Source organism: Ischnura elegans, chromosome 6 (genome assembly GCF_921293095.1).
Source record: "Ischnura elegans chromosome 6, ioIscEleg1.1, whole genome shotgun sequence".
Taxonomy (NCBI): Eukaryota; Metazoa; Arthropoda; class Insecta; order Odonata; family Coenagrionidae; genus Ischnura; species Ischnura elegans.
The window spans coordinates 107,757,358-107,780,641 of NC_060251.1; the positions used below are offsets into that span (position 1 = coordinate 107,757,358).

General features: G+C 37.6%; 1 protein-coding gene across 4 annotated transcripts in view; it reads right to left on the minus strand.

Moving 5' to 3' along the window:
- Positions 1-23,284, minus strand: part of LOC124161490 — a 173,372-nt gene that overhangs the window by 93,441 nt on the left and 56,647 nt on the right. For 3 of the 4 annotated variants that reach the window (XM_046537817.1, XM_046537816.1, XM_046537815.1), the window contains exons 6-9: positions 19,823-20,062; positions 16,490-16,609; positions 12,994-13,329; positions 11,090-11,233 (exon numbers count right to left, since the gene is read on the minus strand). In XM_046537817.1, the coding sequence (XP_046393773.1) occupies positions 11,090-11,233; positions 12,994-13,329; positions 16,490-16,609; positions 19,823-20,062 (840 nt within the window). The remainder of the gene's footprint in view (positions 1-11,089; positions 11,234-12,993; positions 13,330-16,489; positions 16,610-19,822; positions 20,063-23,284) is intronic. The other variant, XM_046537818.1, reaches the window with a different exon arrangement.

Genomic DNA, 23,284 nt, shown 5'->3' on the forward strand with positions numbered 1-23,284 from the left:
TATTCCAGAAGCATGCATATTAATTATTTTACATTAGGTATCTCGTGGATTTGATAATACAAAAAAATGATTTCGGGACAGAAAGTTCTAAACAAATTTGAATGCCCAGGTTAAATGCCAGGTAGATTTTTTTGCGATTTCCTGTCCTTGACTGGAGAAATTTGGATGTAGAGATAATCGGCGCAAAATCCATCGGATTTTATGAGCAGCATCGCATTTGAAAGGTTCTTATGGTGGTATAAATTGAGGTTGTATTTAAATTCAGACTAAATGTGTTGCACTCTCCAGTTTACTTTGTTTATTATTCCATTTTCCTCCCTTCGTAATATGGTCATCTCTTATCTATTTAATTTTTTTTAAAAACATTCATGCTGCATCACAAATATCTAAAATCGAATGAAAATATTATGTATTGTTTTTTATAAATATTTTGTTTTTTAAACCCTCCAGGGAAGCCTCATTAATTTGTCTCTGTCATCTTCAAGCAATTTTTTCACCTTTCTACCTGTATACAGTGTAATGCTTGGCATTTGTATGCACTCTGGCAACTTACCTGTCGTGTTTCAATCGACACTATGTGATGAAATCACACTGATTGGATGGCTTCCAAATTCTTTGTCCGACAGGTGTTCACGGATCGTACCCCAATGAAACTTTAGTTTCATAACGCGCCTATGCTGTAGATGCAGGTGTCCTGTACAAATGTATGCACATAAAGAGTCGTTACGAATTTATCGACAGCTTTTTCCTACGCTATGTTACCCATCCATGTTTGGAAAAATTTGACTTGTTCACCGTTGGCGGCGGCGCTGTCTATATGGAGAAAAATAGTCACCAATATCGCATATCTTACTTCCTAAATATTGCTATTGTTTCCTAAAATTGGTTTTTAGATTATAAAAAAAACGGTAAATATTCCTGACGTTAACGGCGCACAAACAGATACATTTGTTCATTTGCAACAGTATCTCGCATTCTTTAAATAACTTTTATCAAAATGCGGCTGATCCTACATTCAAGTCTCCTGATGATATGTAAGTATGAGTCATCATGTGCGTTTAACAGAGGATAGTGTAATTACTTCCAATGTTGTGTTTAAAGAGGTCCTCTGACCTCAATTTGTACATGAACATTCCAATTAAATTTGAACATAAGGCCCTGGCTTTTTTTCTATATTTTAAAATTAGAAACGCGCCTATCCCTCTATGGACCTGAATTGAAAAGAGCGGGGGAAGCCCGCTGGGAGCGGGCGCAGCACGTTCGTGTCTTAATATTGAGTCCAAATCTTTATGAAGATCACACAAAACATGAAATAACCACTTTACTTTCTTGACTCATTGTTAGTAAAGTTCGAAAGATTCGCGGTGTTTTTTTGAGCTTACACAACGTCTTTGGGCTCCTTCACAAATTTTATTTTTGCGCGGATTGTGATTGATTTTGAAGTATGAAGAGATGTATTTTTCCGGTTTTCGATGCGTCGCCTATTTCTCGAGCTTCTCGCGTCGAAAAATCGATGGCCTTAACACTTTCTCAAATAAGTCGCTGACGTCACTAACTCGTGTCAACGCTTTTGCATGAGCCGCTTGTAGTCCGTCATAGTTTACACTTTTTTGAGGGATTATTTCACTCTATGAAAGATTCTCCCTGAAATATTGAATGAGCATGATACCAAATTGCGTTTCCAACTCTTGAAAAATGGGGGACAACTTGTCCGTTTTACTATACCACACTTGCGAGCAAATTGAGTCATTTGGAAAGTTTTATTTTCGCCTTAAACTATCTTACCCTTCCATCGGCCAAATTATTAAAATGAATCGTGATTTCGGGTCTGACTTCATTGAATATAATGTATTTTTTGTATGAATCCTGGAAAAAATTGATTTCCGCAGCATATTTACGGATTACGGATCGAGAAAAAATCAAGTTGGGTGCGTAATAGATATTTTGATAATGATCCGAAAAATCAAACTCTTTGGAATATTTGTTTTTAAAAAATCCCGAAATTGAATACAGTTCACTCCAAATGCTCATTTATACTGTGGTGGTGCGACTGATTTGAATATTTACGAAGTGGATACTTTACATCTGTCGTGTTTAGGACTTATGCCTTTTAAAATTATTTCCTTTTGATTTGTGATTTCCAGTACAATTTTTCGAAGGAATGATTTCGTATTCGCCAGTTGGACGCCTTCATGTCATCTCTCTATCTCTATTCTAATGACCTTCCTCTCGGTTTTCTCCCTCTTCTCCTCCACCCTCCCTCCCTTCTTTCTCCCCTCCCCGCGCACGTATTTGGGTGTCACGGACGGAAATAACCGCAGAGCACTATTGCGGGGCCTCCTCCTTGCGGCGCTCACAGACACACCCCGACCCGCTCTTGCCTTCACGACCTCTTCCCACGAAATTCACTCAGTCACCTTATATCACCATCGAAAAAAAGCGATCACCATTTTTTTATGCACGATAACGTTTGACAAAAGTTATTTTGCGAAAACGGCCGATTACCATATCACATGACATCATCACAATTCAGTTTTCTGTGAGATAACTTCGTGAAATATCGGTAACAACATTGATTTTATTTAAGGAGAAGAATTTTCGTAATACACTACTTCCGTAATATTTACGTAAAACTGCTTTATAAAGTATAAAGTGAGCAGAAGCAACTAAGTACCTGCTCATTATTTCAATTAAGTTCAGTTATTTCTCTCTCGTCGAATTAAACCTCTAATTTCTATTTTAGGGAGTATTTTGGTCGTTTTTAATGTTTCGTCCATCTTCTAATTAACCTCTATATCAATCTGCATGAGACTGATTTCATGATTATTGTGTTTAGTTCATATTAATATTCCAATTAAAATTAGTGAATGGATAATAGTTATGAAAAAAATTTCTACTGGACATAGTTTATTCAAATATTAATTATGAAGTACTATAAAACCATGGAAGCACTTATGTCTAGTTTTATATCACGAGATATCCTCACGGTGGATGTTTGTATTCTTTTTGTCATTATTAATGTATTTTTATTTATTTAAGTCATTTTATATAAGAGCAATGTACTTGGCTGAGTTCGTAATTTCCTAATTATTGAAAGCATTTCGCGGCATATCGTACTAATGGATTGTTATGATGCCCTATGAAGTAAAAATCAAGATAGTTTTAAAGTTAAGTCATTAGGGAATTTGTTCTACTTTACTGAGTTTACTTTAAAATAATGGAATATATTTCACGTTTTGTTTAGAAGAGCATTGGTTCGAAATTCATGCGTCCGTTAATTTTGGCAGCGGCTGGTGCTCTCAATGCTCAGTCGCATTTTTGAACTATTTTTGTATTTTCACCAGAATTTAATTTAAGGCTGCCCTTGAAACATATTTGCAAGAATCCAGGAATTCAAAAATGCTTCATTCTATCGCCGAGTTGCTTAATTGTTTGGTCAGCCTTTCTTCAACATTCTTCTCCTATAATTTTAATATCTTGTTATAGTAACTGACGTTACTCTTTCAGTTATGATATCGTATCGCCTCACGGCGCCATATTATTTGCAGACGGCGGTAATGGCTTATATCTGTTAATGACATGAAGTAATCTTTTGTTTAGCTCGAGAATAGATCGGGATTTAGCACTATGGGACGGTGTTTCAACTGTTTTCTTTCTACGAACTCTTCTTTCTGTATTCAATTTAAGTAAAACAATTTTAAAATATTTTTTCTCATAATTTTCAAAAGCTTTGGTAATTCTATACAAATAGGAAATTATAATTTTGAATGGCGTTGGAAGCAAAAATACTTGTGCATTTTTGACTTCTATTTAAACTGTCGTCATATCTTTAAGTATCATACCTTATGATGCCACTAAAGAGTTGGAAAAATTGATATCACTAAAGGAATAAGAATGCACCTGTATCGTTGCTTTCGGAAGCTTTTGCGAATTGTGAATAACAGATGAAATTGTGGAGCAACATCATCAGACCAAAATCTTGAGTTCATTTCCCGCAGCTCTCCTCTCTACCCTCCTATCATACACTTATTCTCCTTAATTCCCTCCAGTGAATAAATTATCCAAGCGTCACTTTCGGTCCTCTATGTATACCAAGTCGGAGTGCTGTGTAATTGACCGCATGAGTAGCCTTATTCCTTTCCTCATAAAATTCAGTACATCCATAAAGATTCAGGTTACGTCCTAGTTTTTCGCCACTTGAATGAAGAACTCGGCGTTGCATAGTTTTAGCAGTTTCCACTTAGTTGAACTCGTTAATGGACTTTCCCATATGTTATGATTTTACGAACTTCAAAGAATGAGCAAAGGAAGTGTTGCGGGGATTTGCCTGTGTTCTCTATGGGAGTTGGAGAGGCTGCTTGGCTATCTTCCCTTGCCGCTAAACAATTCCACTTCCCTGCTATATTTAGAATTCCAATTCCGATTAGGTCAGTGGTATTCTTGGTGAACTATATCAAGCACCATATGGCCATGCATCTGTAGGGCCTCGCTGGATATTTCTGAAGCAGCCGAAACTATAATGAACTGAAGATTATTTTGATGCCGTAGTAAGCATACAATGGTTAATTTTATAGAATTTATTTTTGTGTTGTAATTATTATACAGCTTTAATTTTTATTGATAATCTGTCATAAAATAAGGGCTACATACACTGTGACTTTGTTTTAGGTCTTGGTATTTCATACTATTTTTTATGGCTACCTTGGCCATAGCTCAGAGGTGAAGGCATTGCCCTAAGAGGTGTGCGTCATCTGGAAAACTAGTAAAGTGAAGTGGTGCTGCTCGGTTGCAGACAATTGGTCCCCTAAATAGATATTTTACACTTATTTTTCCACCCAATGGTCCGAATCTTGAGAAATATCCTATGCTATCTCTAAAACTTAATCATTAACAAGGCATATTTATTGCCAATATGGATTTTTCCGATGAACCACGTCTCCCGAACGACAATCTATTTATAATATTCCATTATTCGACCAAGTCTGATTTTTTAAGGTTTTTTAATTGATAAGTTCCATTTGGTCATAACCGTTATCTTAATTCATTAAATTTGCCTCACAAAATTCAACAATAACTTACAAATATTATGGTTGCAGCATATTTAATTACGTCGGTTTGGTTTAAAAGAGGTTGATGGCGTTTCAAAGATAAATTTATGGTAATTATTTGGAAGAATATATAGTCAGACATATTATTATATCTATGTAGACGCTTTTATATAATTTAGCCTGTTACTGTGTGGGCTTCATAGCTCTTAAGCCGGGAGGTTAGCTCCATAATGCAAATTTAAAATTAATATGGGCCCATTACGAATAAAAAGTTGTCATAATGGCAGTTGGCTGGTCGGGTTTCTTGTCAGAGGAAGGCCCAAGTTCTTGCCCCCCCGGATTCGTTCATCCGTTTGACCTAATATTCTCCTCTACTGAGACAGATTCACACGACTCACTTGTTACCTGTGCTCAAACGGTCGAGTTAGAATTGGTAGATATAGGGGCTTACCATATTGTTTGGTTGAATAGCAACGAAAAATTTGTAAACAAGGGACAAAAACGGGTTTCGATGACCTTGAAATATCAGTATCAAATGATACTTTCTGAATTTGTTTATTTCTTAAAATTTCACACTATCTTACCATAAGAGTGTTTTGGCTTTAAAAATATTTTTCCAGGCATTCGAATGCTAAGCCGAAAATACATAAGTCTTGAAATAAGGAATAAAAAATCGCTATGCCCATTATATCTTACATGGCAAATGAGTGAGCTCGCTAATTTCTTGATACTTTGATATAATTTTGCGACTTCATATCGGGCTTTTTAAGGCATGGTTTGAAATCGTTCTTTGCATTTTATTCGTTACAATATCATGAGTTTTATGCTTCTCATGCTTGAGGAAGTTCGATGATTTCCTCTGGGCGCGATATCAAATAGGCCACTATATCAGCTAGGACAAAAAAACACTATAAAGCACCGTTTTAAATTTAAACTTATATCTTGAGTTTGTTCCAAGTTCACCTATTTCTCGATGATATTCAAAACACTTTACGAGACAAACCTTGGTCTGGTATCTACATTATGAGCGTTGGATTGTGTTATTTTAAGGTACAAAAAGTCATTTTTCAAAACTCGCGTTTAAGTATTTTTGTTTAAGAAGAGGTCGATTAAAAAAAGAAGCACGAAATTGTATCGACCTATCATTCGATTCTTGGGTAGTCGCTGTAAAGTATTACGGTCTAATCCAAATGTCTAATCACAATCTCACGTAATTGGGAACTATTTGATTTAGCTATACACTTCATCAATTTCGGATTAGTATTTCCAATTCTCGCCAAGTTCATTGGTGTTAAGTGGAATGAGTTTTGCAGGCGTGGAGGCATGAAACACAAAATTTGGGATCACAAGAAGGAAGAAAAAGCAAAAATTTACTCCTCAGCAGGCCGAGAGCCGTATTTGAGGAACGCATTGCAATTATTCGGTCTTTCAAGAGCGAATCAACTGGGTTTCAAGAAAGATAAGCCTTCACCTTCTCAACCATTCAGGCTATGTATCAACAGGCAGTGAGAATAAACTAGAAATATTTATCTGCCGACATTAGTATTTATTTGGATTGCGATGTATTAGCATCATCATCATATTCTTGATAAATATTTGCAGTTTCCTCGAAACGGCTTGATGGGTCTCGGAAATGAAATTCGCGCATTAGTCTGGCAGTACAACATACACACTATACAACGATTGGGAAGGGAAAGGTTCATCATTTTGTTGTCTGAAATGAATATAAAAAGAGCAGTTATGAACATTACCGCCCCTATACCGCCATTATCGTACATTACCGCCCCTAGTCGGCGTAGCTCGTTTTTCGGTATGGTCCTTGCGCCGATTAATATATCATTAAATTTCCTCCGGGTGAGAATATCTCGCCTTAAGACACTCGATAAGATCCTGGCGCAAATATTGTGCAATTATTATGCACTCGTGATAATATCCCGAAATACGGGATGCGTCTCTTGCACCGCTCTGTGAAAAACTTCTTCCATCTTCGACAGTCCTTAGTGTTAATGGGCTAACGTAAAAAGTATACCTTACAAAGCTCTCTGAAGCGAATTTCTTTTCTACTTCATGAACAAGATGCATCGTGATGCATATTTTTTTAAATTTTCATGATGGTTTGAGCACAAAATTGTGGCGGAAGCAGAGGTAAATTCCCGTTTGTAGATAGTTAAATTCTTAAAATCTCTATTATCAACTCGCTGAAAAGTTCGTTGATTCAAACGTGTTATCTTTTTGATTTTTAAAATTTTTTTCGGTTAAGCCGATGTAAGTTAGTGCAATATTAATTAATGGTAAGTTCAGCAAAAGCAACATCATTATTATTTTCATTGGTCAGAAATCCTTAGATTAGTCTCGCTCAGCCCTTTCACGTAATTCTCCTGTCAGCTAATATTTTCATTCCGACGTACTTATCAACATATTTATATATTTTGTGCGAGGTCTACCTTTTCCGTTCTTGCCGTCTACTTGTCTCCCAACGATTGTCTTCATCTGGCCATCATGTCTCAAGATACGGCCGATAAGGTTGTCCCGTGTTCATGTTAAGGTTTTCATGAGGTTTCTGTCCTCTCTTACTCTTCTTAAGATTTTCTTATTCCTAACTCGATCGATTCATTTGATCCTCATCAATCTTATGTAGCAAAACCGTATCCAGTGAAAAGTAATCATCACATTTGAGTGCACTGTATAGTAATTTTAAGTGGAAAAAATGAGGCGATTGCGCCTTCACTGCGCAGTTAAAATAATACCGCCAACAAATGGCTTTGAGTAAGTACGTTTTATTTCTTGCATGGCTGCCTTTGGTAATAGCAAAACAAGGACTCAAAGAGTGCGGAAAACTCCTTGCATGTATTTTTAAATTAGGTCTTTATCAAGATGTGATTGTATGAGTTATTTAGCTTCGCAGCTTTAATTATCTAACTCCGTATGTACCACAGTGTGCTGCTTTTGTATTATTTTCTTCCATAATGTGCTCCATATCGCACCTTATATCGGTGAAAACGTTTGTATGGGTAAAATAATTCAGCAGTAAATTCCAAAATAGCGCAACCCCATACTGCAAAGTTTTGGACCCACCACTTCATCTGCTTAACTTCAAGGATGCCATTTTCATCAATTTGATTTTCTTCATGAAGTGTCAATTTTACTGTATGTAATAGACATAAATGGTAAAAGTAGAAGCAAAAGCTTTACAATCCCCTAAAATGAAATAAACTTGACTCTGAATTTAGTGAATTTAGTTTTCCTACGCTAAGGCAAGTATTATAATTAAGGCCGTGATAAAAAATGCAGAATTCCATGCGTAATTTTTGGAAATATGATGAAAATTGATGATTGAAAAGCCCAATTTTTTTACACCTTTATTTGATGAACTACAAGGGAAATGAAATGAAATATTTTGAAATTTTGTGAAAATGATATTGGCTTAGTTCGTCAGTAGAACCTCGGAAATAGACGCTAATTTCATTTTCTTATATCGTCAGCTATAAGTGTGTGCCAAGGGCGATGTGTCTGCACGTCATTACTTCACTTTTTCCTCATTCTTTGAGTCCTAGTTTTTCTTTTACCAAAGGCAGCAATCTAAGAAAGAAAACGTACTTACACAAAGCCATTTGTTGGCGGTATTATTTTAACTGCACAGTCAAGGCCCAACCGACTTATTATTTCCGCTGGAAATTACTATACAGATCTCTCTAATGTGGTGATTACTTAATTTCATTGGATACGTTTTTGCTACATAAGATTGATGAGGATCAAGTTAAACTTGGAGTATCACGTGAAGAGAATAAAAGATGCGAAATTCGTGCGTTGGCCGAAAAATGCTCGGGCCTTAAATAGCTTTCAGGAGCTCCTCCCCTAATTGTTCCTCCGCAAGCCAATCGAATATTTGGCCTCTTTCTTTGCCAGACCGCGTTTGTTTACTGGTTGGGTAACGGGGTGGAGTGGGTCGGGAGGGAGTGGCCGAAGAAAGCTTCTTCGCCTCCCGTCGCGACGGAGCCGTGAGTCACCGTGTCGCACCGGAATCCCCTACCACTGAATGATCCCTCTCCTCTACGTGCAGACGCATCGCCCTTGGCACACACTTACAGCTGACGATATAAGAAAATGAAATTAGCGTCTATTTCCGAGGTTCTACTGACGAAGTAAGCCTATGTATTTCATTTTCATAAATTTTCAAAATATTTCATTTCATTTCCCTTGTATTTCGTCAAATAATGGTATACAAAATTGGGATTTTCATTCATCAATTTTCATATTTCCAAAAATTACGCATGGAATGATCACGTTGAACTTTAACTATTAACTCTTGTGATTCCTAGTTCGAAAATTGATTGTGCTGCGTGATTTCAGTTAAAATTAATGTTTAAGAATAAGCACACACGGTAATTCAAGATGATGTAGCTTTAACGATGTTTCGATTAATATTTATTACTCGTTGATATTGCTTCGCGAAACTCCGTTATACTGTTTGATGTTAATATAAAGGAACTTCGAACAATTTTCGAGACGTATATTTCGGGCTATTGCCGCCGAAATGATTGATTCTTATACTTAACGAGTTACCTCTCAAATTGCCCCGATGGGCTTAGAAGAACCTGCTCTTGGCTTTAATTAACTGTTTTCGAACTGTTGATTTCCTACCTAGTTACTCTGCCTAATCGAACACAGTAAACCAGTATATACTGTACAGTAAACCAATACCAGTTAAGGGGCTTTACATGAACTACGTTACTAACTTGAAGGTATGAGGCGAATGTACGAAAAACTCTTGCTAACTTAGACACTAAAATACGTATATTAACATTTCCTTTTTTTTAACATCGCTAAGCAACATTGGTAAGTTTGGTCTGTTGAATGGCTCTTGGGTGATATTACTCAACAATTTTAACTCGATTTATAGGGATATCCTCGACTGTGCGGTTTAAAGCAAATACTTTTTGCTTATATTAATAAAAATTATTTTATCTATCATAGGCAACACCCACTGATAAAAGAAACGAAGCTAGGATTCAGAGAACTTCCACAGTTCAATCAGTTCAAGTTTTTATTCAATACATCAGCTATTTTCGCTGACCGTTTATATTTTACTTGTTTCTGACCTTATTTCTGATTCATTTTCTAGTTACTCAAAATGTCATCCTTTGACGAACCTAAATTTTTTTATCATTACCCCTATGATATACAGGGCACAATATTCGTTAGCCGTCTAAAATATGTGTATATTTTATTATTCATTGAATTTTTTCGAGTGCTCAGGCAAGTATCGCTATAAAAGTAACTATAAGAATGCGTATTTTCAAGTTGAATAAACAGGATTATACGTCACACTCACGTTGTGACGTATATTTTTATGGAAATGGCTTACACTTCTTTTCCCTGTGCAACATCTTTGCCTCGACAATGTTGCATAGTGCATATTGAAAGAAAAAATATTACGTGAGACAATGGGCCGGACTTGCAAGAAATAGCATGGCTTTCAACGAAGGGGTAAACGGTAAAAAAGTGGGAATTGTTAATTAAGTATTTAAATAGCCCTGAATATTTTTTATTCATTCCGATAGTGGGCCCTTCCACATAAGTGTATCTATTGCTTGTACGTGTGTAAATACATAGGTGTTATCAGGTAGCAGTAGAAAAATTGAGGATTAATCTCCATTTCGCTTCATCACTGCCGTTGGCCAGGACCTGGCTGAGCACTTATTTTTAGCAAGAAAATGTAATTCCAGGAATTGACAAAATAAGATTCTGACCGAATATGCGCCGGCTATGTTGTCATTGTTAAACTGCAATATGACAGTTAATATATTAAAAATAGGTTTATGCAATGTAAATATTGAAATAATTCCGGAAACAAACTTCGCTGTTTCAAAAAAATGAAGGGTGTTACGAAAACCATCAAAATTCGTTTCGTTACGCCGATATTTCGTCGAAAATAGCATTATTTCGTTAAACCGATAAGAATTAGCGTTATTATTAGTTCTTATCGCTCGCTCCATAAATAGCTACATCTACTGATAGTAATGATTAGTTCGACCACTCACCACTTTCTCCGACCGGATTTCCTCCGAAGACGATTCCATCGTCCTCGTCTGACCCTTGCCGGACTCTTGGTTGACCTCTCCATTCTGCGCAGGCGCGGGGGCGTTCCCTTTCCCGCCCATGACTTGGTTCAGCTCATGGGCTATCTGCGTGAAGCCCAAGGAAAATAACAGTCCATTACGCCTTGATTGATACTTAAAAGTTATCAAATACGTCAGGATGGACAAATACTTGACAGGTACTGTGGGGTAGTTCAACGTTACATATTTCCCGAAAATTTGCAGCGATATTTTTTTCATTTCCTCGGCATACATTTCAATAAAGTAAGGAAACAGCCGATGTATTTTCAAATATTTATAAGTTAGGTATTTCAGCATAAACTATCTGAAATTGTGGAAAAAATGTCCATAGAAACAATCATATTTGTCACCACTTTTTCAGAAGTGAGACCTGAATTTTAAATCGATTGACTAAACGTTGGCAGCAGAAATATCGGCAGTTATGTTAGATTTAAATTAATTACTTTAAACTATCTGATAATATTTCCAGTAAAAATTCTGAGGCAGGATATAATCAATCGTTCATAATTATTCTTGAGTTAACCAGAAATGTTAAGGCTAGCAGTTCTTTTCAGTCACTTGACGAATCTTAAGTTTGAATGATTTCTTGGCATTTAAAAATTTGCATAATAAATAATTGAGCACTCAACTTTCAAATCGTGGAAACTAAGGACTCTATGGCATTTATTGCATGCCTAAAATACTAATTTCAGGTTTTGCAAGTATTGCCATTCTTACTGCATATCACTCTCAAAATGTAGTAAAAAGTTGTAAATAAAGACCTTCAGTTAGTAGGCAAACACGATAGTGAAAATCTACCACACCTAAAGAAAATAAACAAAATGTTAACTTAGAGATTAAGCTAATGATACAATTTAATAGTGTTATTAATTATGAAAGCAAAAGTATCTATGTGCGTTTAAAAAGCACGCGAAAAATATAAAAAGCCTACCAAAATATTTAGTCGAAATGGTGGTGAAGGACTTGTTGTTCAATGTTTATTGCTATTGGAATGTGTGAGTAATTGATTTTTAGTGGATGTTTGAACATTGAACATACATGAATAACACTTCAACATATAAACATTTAAAGACTCATTTGGCTACAAATAAAGCGGTTAAAGAATGATATCAGCCGATTTTTTGTGTAATTCTCACTGCAGTATAAAAAAACAGACAACCCCTAGACTTCTAAATTTATTAAAAGTAATTTGCCCTTTTTAAACTTTAGCTTATTAAATACTTCTGTTGTATAGTTTTACCTAGCTTTAACTGGCTTCAAAAATTAAATAGAGAATTCATAGAAGCATGGAATCCTGACTTAAAATCTCAATCTCATAGAATCTCTTAAAATCTCAATCTCATGGACCTTTCTTTTCAATGCCGCGACGCGAACCTAACATTATTCGTATGATTTAAGTATTGCAAATTCTGTCTGAGATTCACGGATGGTGAACCCAAAACGTAAAAAACAGTGCGACAAATGGGACGATAATAACGAAGGTTAAAAAAGGGGCTTTCTTCCTTCAATTTTTGCCTGACTCCCATGAATATAATCGGCTGAAATCATGATTTCACATGCAGGGAAGGTATTAAAAGAGAATACGAATTAGGAATCAACATAGAAACGATAATGATTCGTGTCAAGACGGTGGGGTGTGAGGTAATTTGGGTATTCAAGGTAGTTCAACACTTTGAATTAAAAAAAATTAATAAAAAGCTAGGAGAGAGGAAAAAAAACTCTTCAGTTCCTCTCAAAAAAATCATCTTGTTATATAATGTCTCCCATCTCCTCGTGCTTGATCTTCCGGCATCCTCCTTTCCAATGTTGCCGTATGTTTTTTTTACCTGCACGCTTTGCCAGAGGTGCATCAAGTTCTCGGACGACATAGATGTCCTCCTCTCTCCACTGCTGCTGGTAGTGACCTCCGCTTCGGCCCTGGCCTTTGACACGGAGGAGGCGGTGGGCGGAGGCGGGGGAGGAGGGGCGGGGGCTTGGGGCTTTTTGAGGGCGACTTTTGCGTCGATGTCCTCGAGGGGCGGGAGGCTCTGCAGGGGCGGCAGGTCGGTGCTCGTGGGCAGGGGCGTGCTCTTAATGAACGAAGATGGGGTCATCAGCTGGCGGGGGGGAGAGTAAGTCTTGGTCTCCAGCACGCCTCGTCGACTAGTCTCTTCTTCAAAGAGCTGAAAGGCATTGTCATTCCATCTCTAGTTTTGTTGTGCTTGTTTGGGGGAGGAGTAGGGTGGTTGGGCACCGTAGGGCTTCACTGTACCCCTAGCTTGGGACGTACGAGCAATCAGGTATGAGACACACAGGGTTTGTAATGTCGGCGCAACGCGCTGAAGAATTATCATCTGAGTGTCCAAGATAGGTTTTTAAGAAGTATTTTGCGAATCACTCCGACTTGTCCCCCCCTAGCAATTTGTGAAGTGAATTGCCGGCCTCGGTGACGGCGGGGTAACGTTCTCGCCTGCCAAACAAGAGGTCGCGGGTTCGAGTCCCGCCTGGGTAGGTTTCCCCGTTCCAGGGCATGGTCGTTTGTATACGTTTACTTGTTACATTTGTTGAACACCCCGGTGTAAAATGGCCATCAAGAGCTGTATCCGGTGGTTTGAGAATAAAATAAAATAAAATATCCTCTTCGATTCCCAGTGAAGCCAAAGTCTTTCATTCTATCTGTAAAATATCTTCTCTTCCTTCCTTGTTTAACAGTAGCAAAGCAACCCTCTAACCAACCATTACAGGAAATATCTGGTATAATCAGAAAGGAGACTAAAAATTCTGTAAGATTATCTGGTGCAGTATTAAAAACAATTCCAAGACTACCCCTTCCCAAATGGTTCCACGACCCCTAACAAGGATCCCCAACAATTGCCCCTTATCCGCGTATCTATCATCCTCTAAAAATAGTTTTTAGTAATTCCTCCCCGCATTGGAATTACTACATCCATTCAAGATCTCTGTCTCCTCTGAATCTCCTCTATAAGTATCATTTTCTTATACACCGTTTCTAGTCATTCCCTCATTTCTCCTCACTCTTCAAAATCAATTGGGTTCGCATTTGGGGTGTGACAATGTGATGCTTCCTCTCTTTTGCTAATAAATGCTTTTGGGCGCGCCAAATGTCACGTTTGCTCACGGGAAGTGAACTCTTGTCTTCACATTTTCACATAATTTTAGGAACTATTTTTCGTCCACCCTTTCCTCGCCTCCAGTAGCCTGAACGGGAAACCGACGATTCGTGCTATTCTTTTACTCTTCGAGCATCCATGCGGTTACAGCGCTGTGAATGCGGTGGCATACTCGTCGTCACATTACTGTGTGCGGAAGTTCTGACCATTCCGAGGAATCATGAGTCCCCTATCTCTCGGTCACGCCCCGCGACGGCGGATGGCCGGACTATGGCTCGACATTCTGGGAAATTGGTGACTTCCTGCATCGGCGACGCCAACGGGTATGAGCCAACGCCCGGTGGCTTCATGGCTGCGGAACTCGGTTGCATGAACCCGTAAACAACCCGATAGAATGTGCTAAAGAGTTTAACTTTAGAGAGAGCGACAAACCTATACAAAATATGGCTATTCTGAAAACTCGTTTTGTGGTTCTGCCCTTTTGATCCTTCGCGAAAATCTTTACTTTTGCGAAATTAAATATTTTTTACGTGCAATTATTAAAGAATAATTTCGGTCTTTACCTTTGTGGACTGAAATAACCAATTTTGCTAGCACAATTTTATCTTTAATGTAATCATGCTCTGGACAGCCTTAAATAGCGTATAAAATATTTTATTATTTATACTTATTTAAGCATCTAAAATTACAATTTCACGATTGACAAAAGGAAAAGAAATTAATTAAAATGAAAGTATAAAGTTTAAATAGAGATAAAGTATTTCAAGATTCAGTTTTTATTGGCTTACCGCTGAAATCACTCTACTTGGGCATCGTCCGTTCTCAAATTCAATCGTAAGTGAAGTAAAATGAAAAAAGCCATCGTGAGCGTTCAAAAAAAGTATTAGCTTCTTCGTGATACCGTATTTTTCGATTAAAATAATTTTTTTAAATCTGTAGTCTATTCCACTTATTGATGGATAGAAGCTCAGTGAGTTTTCTCTCTTTTATTTTAAATAATACTCTTTTATGAAAAATTAAGATTCAAACATTGGAACTTCCTCACTGTAACGCGCTCAGCTACATCACTAATGCCTAGGACCTGGGATATACGTCATGGGTGAATTTCACTTGTGGAACATATAATAAAGAATTGTTTCAGATTGGAAGCAGAGAGTTATTAACAGCATATAACACACTATGATGAGCTGGATATATGCCTGGAAATATAACAGCAGAGAACAGAAAAGAAAGAATAACAGAACACTACAAAGAAACGAGGGCAAAAGACTTGAGAGCATTGCACAGCCAGTGACAGATGAACAAGGAACGATGAATATGACTGTATTATATACCATTGTGATATATCAGGCGGTAGAGAGAAGGGTACAGTAGTGTGTTGAATAACTGCCAACCGCTAATACTCTCAATTGTTTTATAAAAAAATATTAATGATTTTTTGTTACAAATGACTATTATTTGCATGTAATCCACATCCCATTCTCCTATGTGAGTCGTATAAATGTGCTTCTGAGGCACGAATGAAGCATATTTATTGCGCAAGGAAATCCATATTTTCATATGTAGTGCCAATGAGTTAGGTACGGTAGCTCGTAGTTTCTTAAATTGCACAGTAAAAGAGAGATGTGAAGAAAATTATAAATTATCGATTTCCACTGTAGAAGAACAGCCATCATATTACGTTAAAAATATTCTCATTGAATGATAATTTACGAATCAAAGTAAATGGGCGGGGTTTTTATGTTTAGAATCTCTTTTTCCCACATGCTGTCGGGAGCTCGTTGGAAAGTTTTAATTGCTCATTATGAACAACACTATCCATTTTCTTGGTATGTTTTAAATCAGAATTTGAAATGTATGAGTGTTAAAGTTGTCTCCAAGTATGTGTTTGCTCCTAATCGTAGAAGGTGTCATTTTGCTTTCTTTCACAATGTGTAAACCTTTCTCGTTTGATTGTGTTGTCTCTCACTACATAATATCGCTGCGGTAAAAGGATGAACAATGTAAAAAAAAAAGTAGAATTGGGTTTTTTTGTGAAAATTTTCTGTAGTCATTAGCTCTATGCCTGATATTTGTGTGTATTTCTGTTACTTTTCTTGAGTCTTTCTCCATGTGTAAAATCTGGGCCATAGCCATGCGACCTAATATATTCTAGGACCATATCATCTTGATCCGTTTCCGCTCCTAACATTTTGTTTTGTCTCTACATTACCTGCTCCGTGACATCCAATTGACTGGTTTCTGTCGCAATTGCACCGAATGCTGCTGGGTTGGTTGATTCACTGTTTGACACGATAGCTTGATAATACACCTTTTCCCCCGTCTCTTCTTTCTGGAAAGATTATGAAAAAGAATCATATAAAATTTTGTTGCCAAATAAATTATGCAGACAAATTCATATTCATATTAATCAAATAAGGGTTTGTAATAAAGTTAATATTTAATGCTTCTTAGGAGATTTAACTACGGAATCATCCCGAGGCTGGCCGTGAACCATATCATATATATTTTCTTTGAAGGAGAATATTGGCTGTTGCATTAAAATAGCTCATCATTCTTAGTTAAGCCTTAAATAGTTTTAACAATTTGCATTATATTTCACTTAATTAATGGTGATGTGAAAATTATCACCTGACATCATAAATATCCTTCGCACCAAAGAATGGATATTAAGTCCAGGAATGAGACTTCAAGCCATTTCGATTTAAAATGGAATATTTTATTGTTTCCACTTTACCGATAAGGTTTTAGCCATGAAATTTAGCGTATTTATAAGGTGTGACAACTTCAGAGGAATTCAATGAAAATTTTTTAAATTTATTAATTTGAGGCACAGAAATTGATTGGAATGAATGCGTTTAAATACGATAGCGAAATTATGATGTTTTAATTTTATTTGTTGGAATCATTTATTTGCAGCCTCTCGTGGCGATGGCATACTGATTGAATACGGAATTTCCTTAGTTTATATTTCGTTTTGTGTAGTTATCTGTAGCAGGATTTTTTCAGCGGAGCAGGATAGGTTCAGTGGGGAAAATTTATGAAAATTCATAATCGCGAGATGATGATGGTGGCGTCGGTGAAAAATGCTTCTGTGGGAAATCGGCCTTATTGTATCAGCCATAAAATGCTTTATCCTGGTGAGGTAGACATAGGAAGAATAAATGAGGGGAGAATGATGTCGAAATCGGTGAGGTTCGCGGATGATCAGGTTGGTTGATGCATTAAATAAACAGTGGTTAACAGTGCAAAGAATATGACATAAAGACTAAATCTATGTGATTTTGTAAAATATCACAAGCTTGAAAAGTGAGGCCAAAGAAAAAAAGCAGCTGGTCTTAAGCTTGAGAACGTGGAACAGTTCCACTATTCGAACAGAACATTAGGGGAAGTCGAACACAGCAGAAAGGATAGCAAAAAGTGCATTGCCGTAGCCAAGACGCTTTTCTGAATGTAGAAGAGTTATTGAAAGGCCCGCTGTGTATTCATGACTAGTGATTACTCTGATCTGAAGAGTCGAGCTTTAAAATGTGATAACATTGTCGCTGAGGAAAGAGGACAAGAAAATAATGATTGCGTTGGTGGAGGAGAATGGAGAAGGTGTAATTGAAGGGTAGGAAAAGGAGCTAAGAAGTACGAGTAATGGAAGGCAAACTTCTAGAGTAGTTGCGGAGGAGTATGAGGGTCCTGATATACTGACAATCAGTGCTAATAAGAGTGAGAACGCTAAAAAGATCGAGTGTTAAGCCTGCATCACACGATCATTTTCTCCGACCTTCTGAGTGAAAGCTCCTGCGATAGCTTTTGAGGAACCAAAAAGTCATTTCTGGACTCATCATTATCTGAATCACATGTTCATCCAGCTGTTCCTTTTCCCATCCCTTTTTGCTGGCTTGCTCAATGTTTACAACTGTCTTTTCATAAAAAAGTCACACGTGGCATATTTGCCGTCACAATTGGTGCTAGCGGCGTCCGTTCTGATTGGCTGATAGACGTTGAGAGCGATGGTTTCGGCGACGAAAAAATGGACGTACCGATGGGATGATGGGAAAAGAGGCAGGGAATTTCCGTCCTTGGAGTCATCGCGGAAAACGATCACGTGGAGGGTTTAGGAGAATGGAGGAAGTTAAGTTTGATAGATTTGCTTTTTAGTGTTGTTGGTAGACTTATTATCACCTTAGAGTAAGAATTAGTGGAGGACGAGTGACGTCACTACAGTCTAGCCGGCGAGGGTTGTCCGATGGCACTTTAAAAGGAGTGGCGGAGAACCCTGCGCCAACATGGTTTGCAACCAATCGTTGTCCCCCAAATGCACCTCACACCCTCCCCTAGTCATACAACGTTTTCATGTGCATATGGAGCACTGAAACAAGCCTGAACGACCAAAACATGCCCTTTCTGCGAATCGCCAATACAAAGGATTCTTCCTTTGGATCCTTCACGCTCGTCGTCCCTTCTGGCTGCTTTCTTCACGGAACCCTTTTGTTTACATTTGATGTGGATGTTTCCCTTTCTGACCTGACAACCTTGCCCCCTACCCCTCCTAGCTGTCAACGGACAACTCTCCTTGGTCGTAACCCACCCCCAGCGTCTCCATGGTGACGTGGTCCTGCGTCAAGTGACTCGCGTAAGAATAGTGAAATGTCTCATTATTGCTATGCATTTATGTGCGAAAAAAATAATTCTAAGGAATCTTAGTGACCGTTCATAGGTAAGGAAAGGTTGAAGTATTTTAATGTATTGTATTTCACTTTGATATACATAAACCCAATTTTTCCTCCCGGGCCCGGCCCCTGATTGTCTTAGGTATTCACCGGTAGAATACCCAAATAAAACACGTTAATTAGATGACAAAGCATGATCGCTATAGGGTAGTTTCCTTCATCAAAGAAAACGAAAGGAATTGATTGCGATTCGTTACCCACCATTAGTGTACTCATAATACACAAATTATTTGGTTTTAGAAATCCCAGTTTAGACGACTGGCAATGGTCAATTTTATCCTCATTTGAAAAAGGCCTGATGGGCGCCCATGCGATGCCACTCCACGTGACGTCACAGGGACCTAGTTTCTATGCGAGTAGATAGGAGTTATACATCGTCTGAGATTACCAATGCATGCATGAGGCACAGAGCTCAGGGAAACATGTCTTATTAATCACCTATTAAAACTGGCTAAGGTCGGAAAGTTTTCTTCGTTTGATAAGGCATTAATAATCCTTATTTAAGCCAAGCGCTACCAGCTAGCATGGTACTCTGCTACCTGCTAGCATCCTGCGTCGTATCAGCGCTCAGAGCCTCGCCCCAAGGTCACCTCACTTGCGGCAGCGGGAACCAGAACGACGTCACACGGGGTTTACCCAGCATTCATACTTAGCCGTCGCGTTTTCGCGCGCTTTAAAATTTTCACTTTTCATTTAATCGCGAAAAATAGATATCGTCACATAAAAATCTAAAAGCGCGAAACACTTACTCCAGGAGTTATAATCTTTCGATTTAGGCAATAAAAAAATAAAAGGAAACCACCCTATTCTTGTCCACTCACCTTGCTCTCGGTGGCTTCGGAAGAGATGACATCGGAGACGACGGCCTGCTCGATTTCCGAGATGATCTCCCTCAGGGTATTCTTGATGCTCTCCTGCGCGATCTCCGTCGTGTGGCTCTGGGACTCTGAGGCGGTCGTCTCGGCCACAGGGCGTTCGGGGCTGGAGCTTCCGGCCTCCGTCGGCGCTTCTTCCGCCGAGGCCGCAGCCGGGGCCTCGGCCACCGCGGAGTCCGTGGTGTCCTTTGGGTTGAAGGAAACAAAACACTGGTGAATTTGCATCGCTCTCGGTGAGACGAGTTTATGAATACGTCGACAAAACATTATCGAGAGAAACAGAACCCAAGTTTGTAAGCCCTACTTCGTTTTCAAAATTTGATCAATGTATTTTGACTTTATATTTATTGTTACAATTTATCTATGCCACCGTTAAGGTATTTGCAAGAATAAGGGTATCACGAATCAGCAGTGGCGCCGACTCCATGGGTCCTGAGGGGGCCCGAGCCCCCTCAAAATTCGTTGTGGGTATGAGGAAAAAATGTGTCAGGCTTGTCGATTTTCTTCGGAGTGTCCACGTATCGAGATTCCAGTTATCAGGGCTCTAATGTTGATCATATGACTCTTCTAAAATGCTTAAAAAACTTAAAACTCACTACTTATAAAATTTCCTTGGGCAAGATCTCCGGTTTGGGCCCTCCAATATTTTTTGTAAGTCGGCATCCCTGCGAATCAGGCATTCTGAAAATGTCTACTTTGATGCAATTGACGAATAAAATTACTGCTTACACTTATTTACTTAATTTAGTGCCTAAATTTTACTTTCTGCCTTTCACTTCTGACAGCATCATCAGAATGCTGGAATGAGCGATATTCGGGTAGTAACGTGCATTTTACCATTTTTTCAATTTTTTGGAAATGTTTTGAAAATCTCCGATTAATTATTGCTGTTACATTCCTTCCGGGAAGTAGGTTACCCAAATGAGTATTGCTAGGTGACATAGGCCGTGAGAGTGCTTATAATTTTTGTTGCATGCCCGGATCTTGACATTATATTTTTACTTTCGAGGTCTACCCAAAAATGACGAGGTAATGTTAAAAAATAAAGTTATTTGAGCTATACGAATTGAGCTTATTTTATCTCATACTGTGACCCCATCATGTAAAGAATTTTGATTTGACAGGACGGATCTATCATAGACATCGAAATATGCTAGTGTATGCTAGATATGTGATATAAATGTATTTATAATGTAAGTATCGGGTATGCATTTATATTGGCGTTTTTTTTTTAAAGATAAATATTTTGGATTGGATGTTATATTCGAAATTTTAATTGCTACTCCAAAGCAATATTCATCCTGAAGCATGCCTGAATGTGTACACGCACCCACCCTGATTCCATATCAGTAATTGAAGTCAGTAATGAATAAACCTACGTTAAAGTGGGACACATTCAACTCAGCTAGCTAGCTAAGATTCCCACTCATGTGTTTACTGGCAATGGATGAGCTGAAGGTCTCCATCTATTTGCAATTGATATTGCTCTTGAGGCGATAAGTACATAATATGAGGGCAATCTCATTCTCGCGTTTCATTTATTTATTTTTGACTTATTGCAGTCTTTATAAGATGTTTAACCCATAGTAAATAATCTTCAATCTATACATTATATCTGTTTGTGTGAATAAAAAAACGCCTAAATAAAATTTAAGCTCAATAAAAACTCTTACTAAGCGTGCGTCTAACAGTGATGGCTGGAGAAAAAGACTCGTATTTTTATTCCTCACAATAATTTGTTCAAGTTAGGTCATAAAAAGCTATTATCAGAAGCTATATTATATGATAACTTGATTCCTATGCTCTTGATGGTGACCTTTGGTGGCAATTAACGAGATGATACGAAATCACCTTGCGTTACTTACATTTGAAAAATAGCTCAAGTTATGCTTTTCATGCATGAAAAACCTTTTTCCATACTGCTGCTCAGGTAATGTGAATCAACACCCTAGCTATCTGACGCTGCTTTGAAGTGCTGCTGAGAGAGGTACTCTCATCAAAGGATGCAACAGCCGATGACTGGTGAACTAATGACTGACTAAAGAGCATATGATCGCTGTCTGCATACGATTGCAATCAGCAGAACTCAATTCATTACCTGAGATAATAAAATGTGTACGATGTATGTTTTATAGATTGTTTGAGTATTCATATTTTATTGTTAATTTTGTGGTTAAGTACTTACAAATGAGAAAATAAGTGTGTTTATCTGTAAAGAAAATACTTGGTGGTATAAACGACGAGTCGTTTAATTTTTTCATTTCTTTCCTATATCATCATACTATAGAGAAACACCATATAAGTTAGGAGTATTTTAGTATTATTTTTTATGGTCTACTGTCTTTAGTATCTTCTTTAGTTCACCAGTGCTCGGCTGCAGCTTCTTTTGATCTAAGTGCCTCTCACAGCACCTCAAAGCAGCGTCAGCTAGCTAGGGTGTTGTTACACATTACCTGATTTGGGGAATGGAGAGAGGTTTCTCATGCTTTAAAGGCATAACCTGCATGTTATCTTAAATGCAGTCCAGTACTCATTACTCAATTTTAAGGTTTTTACTTTTAATTCTCTTTTCGTGCTTAGAAAAGCGAAAACTTTTTAAGACAATATTTGCAGTGAAATAGTTGAAAAACCAAACTTGTAGCGCGCTTACGACATCTGTTAATATTTCTTCGGTTTTCATGGTGAAGAAATTATGAAATCGAGATTAGAATGCTCATTAAAGCTATATACTTTTCATACGTAATTTTACATGCTAGAGATGATATGGTACGGCGTTAAAAGGTATTACTAATACATAGTAGTATTGCAACTATCAATTTCTTCTTCCTCATGATGCTTCTTTGTTTATGTGTGCTTCTATATTACGTGCGTTTAAGCGTCGCTTGTTCTTTATTGGGGAACTTTTCCTTGAAACTTTCCTATTAGCGCGTTTTCCCCTTAATGGCTGTATCTCGTAACACGGCCAATAATAAGGCCTTCTTCGGCGTTTGGTTCACCGAAATTTTTCCCTCTGGTGTGTAATTCTTCGGTTCTTACACTACCATGTCATTTAGTGCTTTATATCCTCTTTAACTCGGGGAGTGTTTTGTATCATATTATTTTCTGTTAAATTTTCCTAAGATTCATGATTAGATCCATTCATAAAAATTAGACTTCCATTTGATACACAATACATTTTGTATTTCATACTTTACAATTGTGTTAAAAACTTATTCTCATTATCGATAGCAGTAAATACTTAAATGGAGATACACATTCATTTATGAGTATGAGAGCTGTTAATGCTCATAGAAGGTGCAAAAATATCTTTCTTTCTTGCTGTTAGGTTTATTTAATTGAAATTTTAATTAAATTAATTTAGGGAAATTGATCTCAAGTCTTGATTTTATAGCTGATATGCAAGCATAC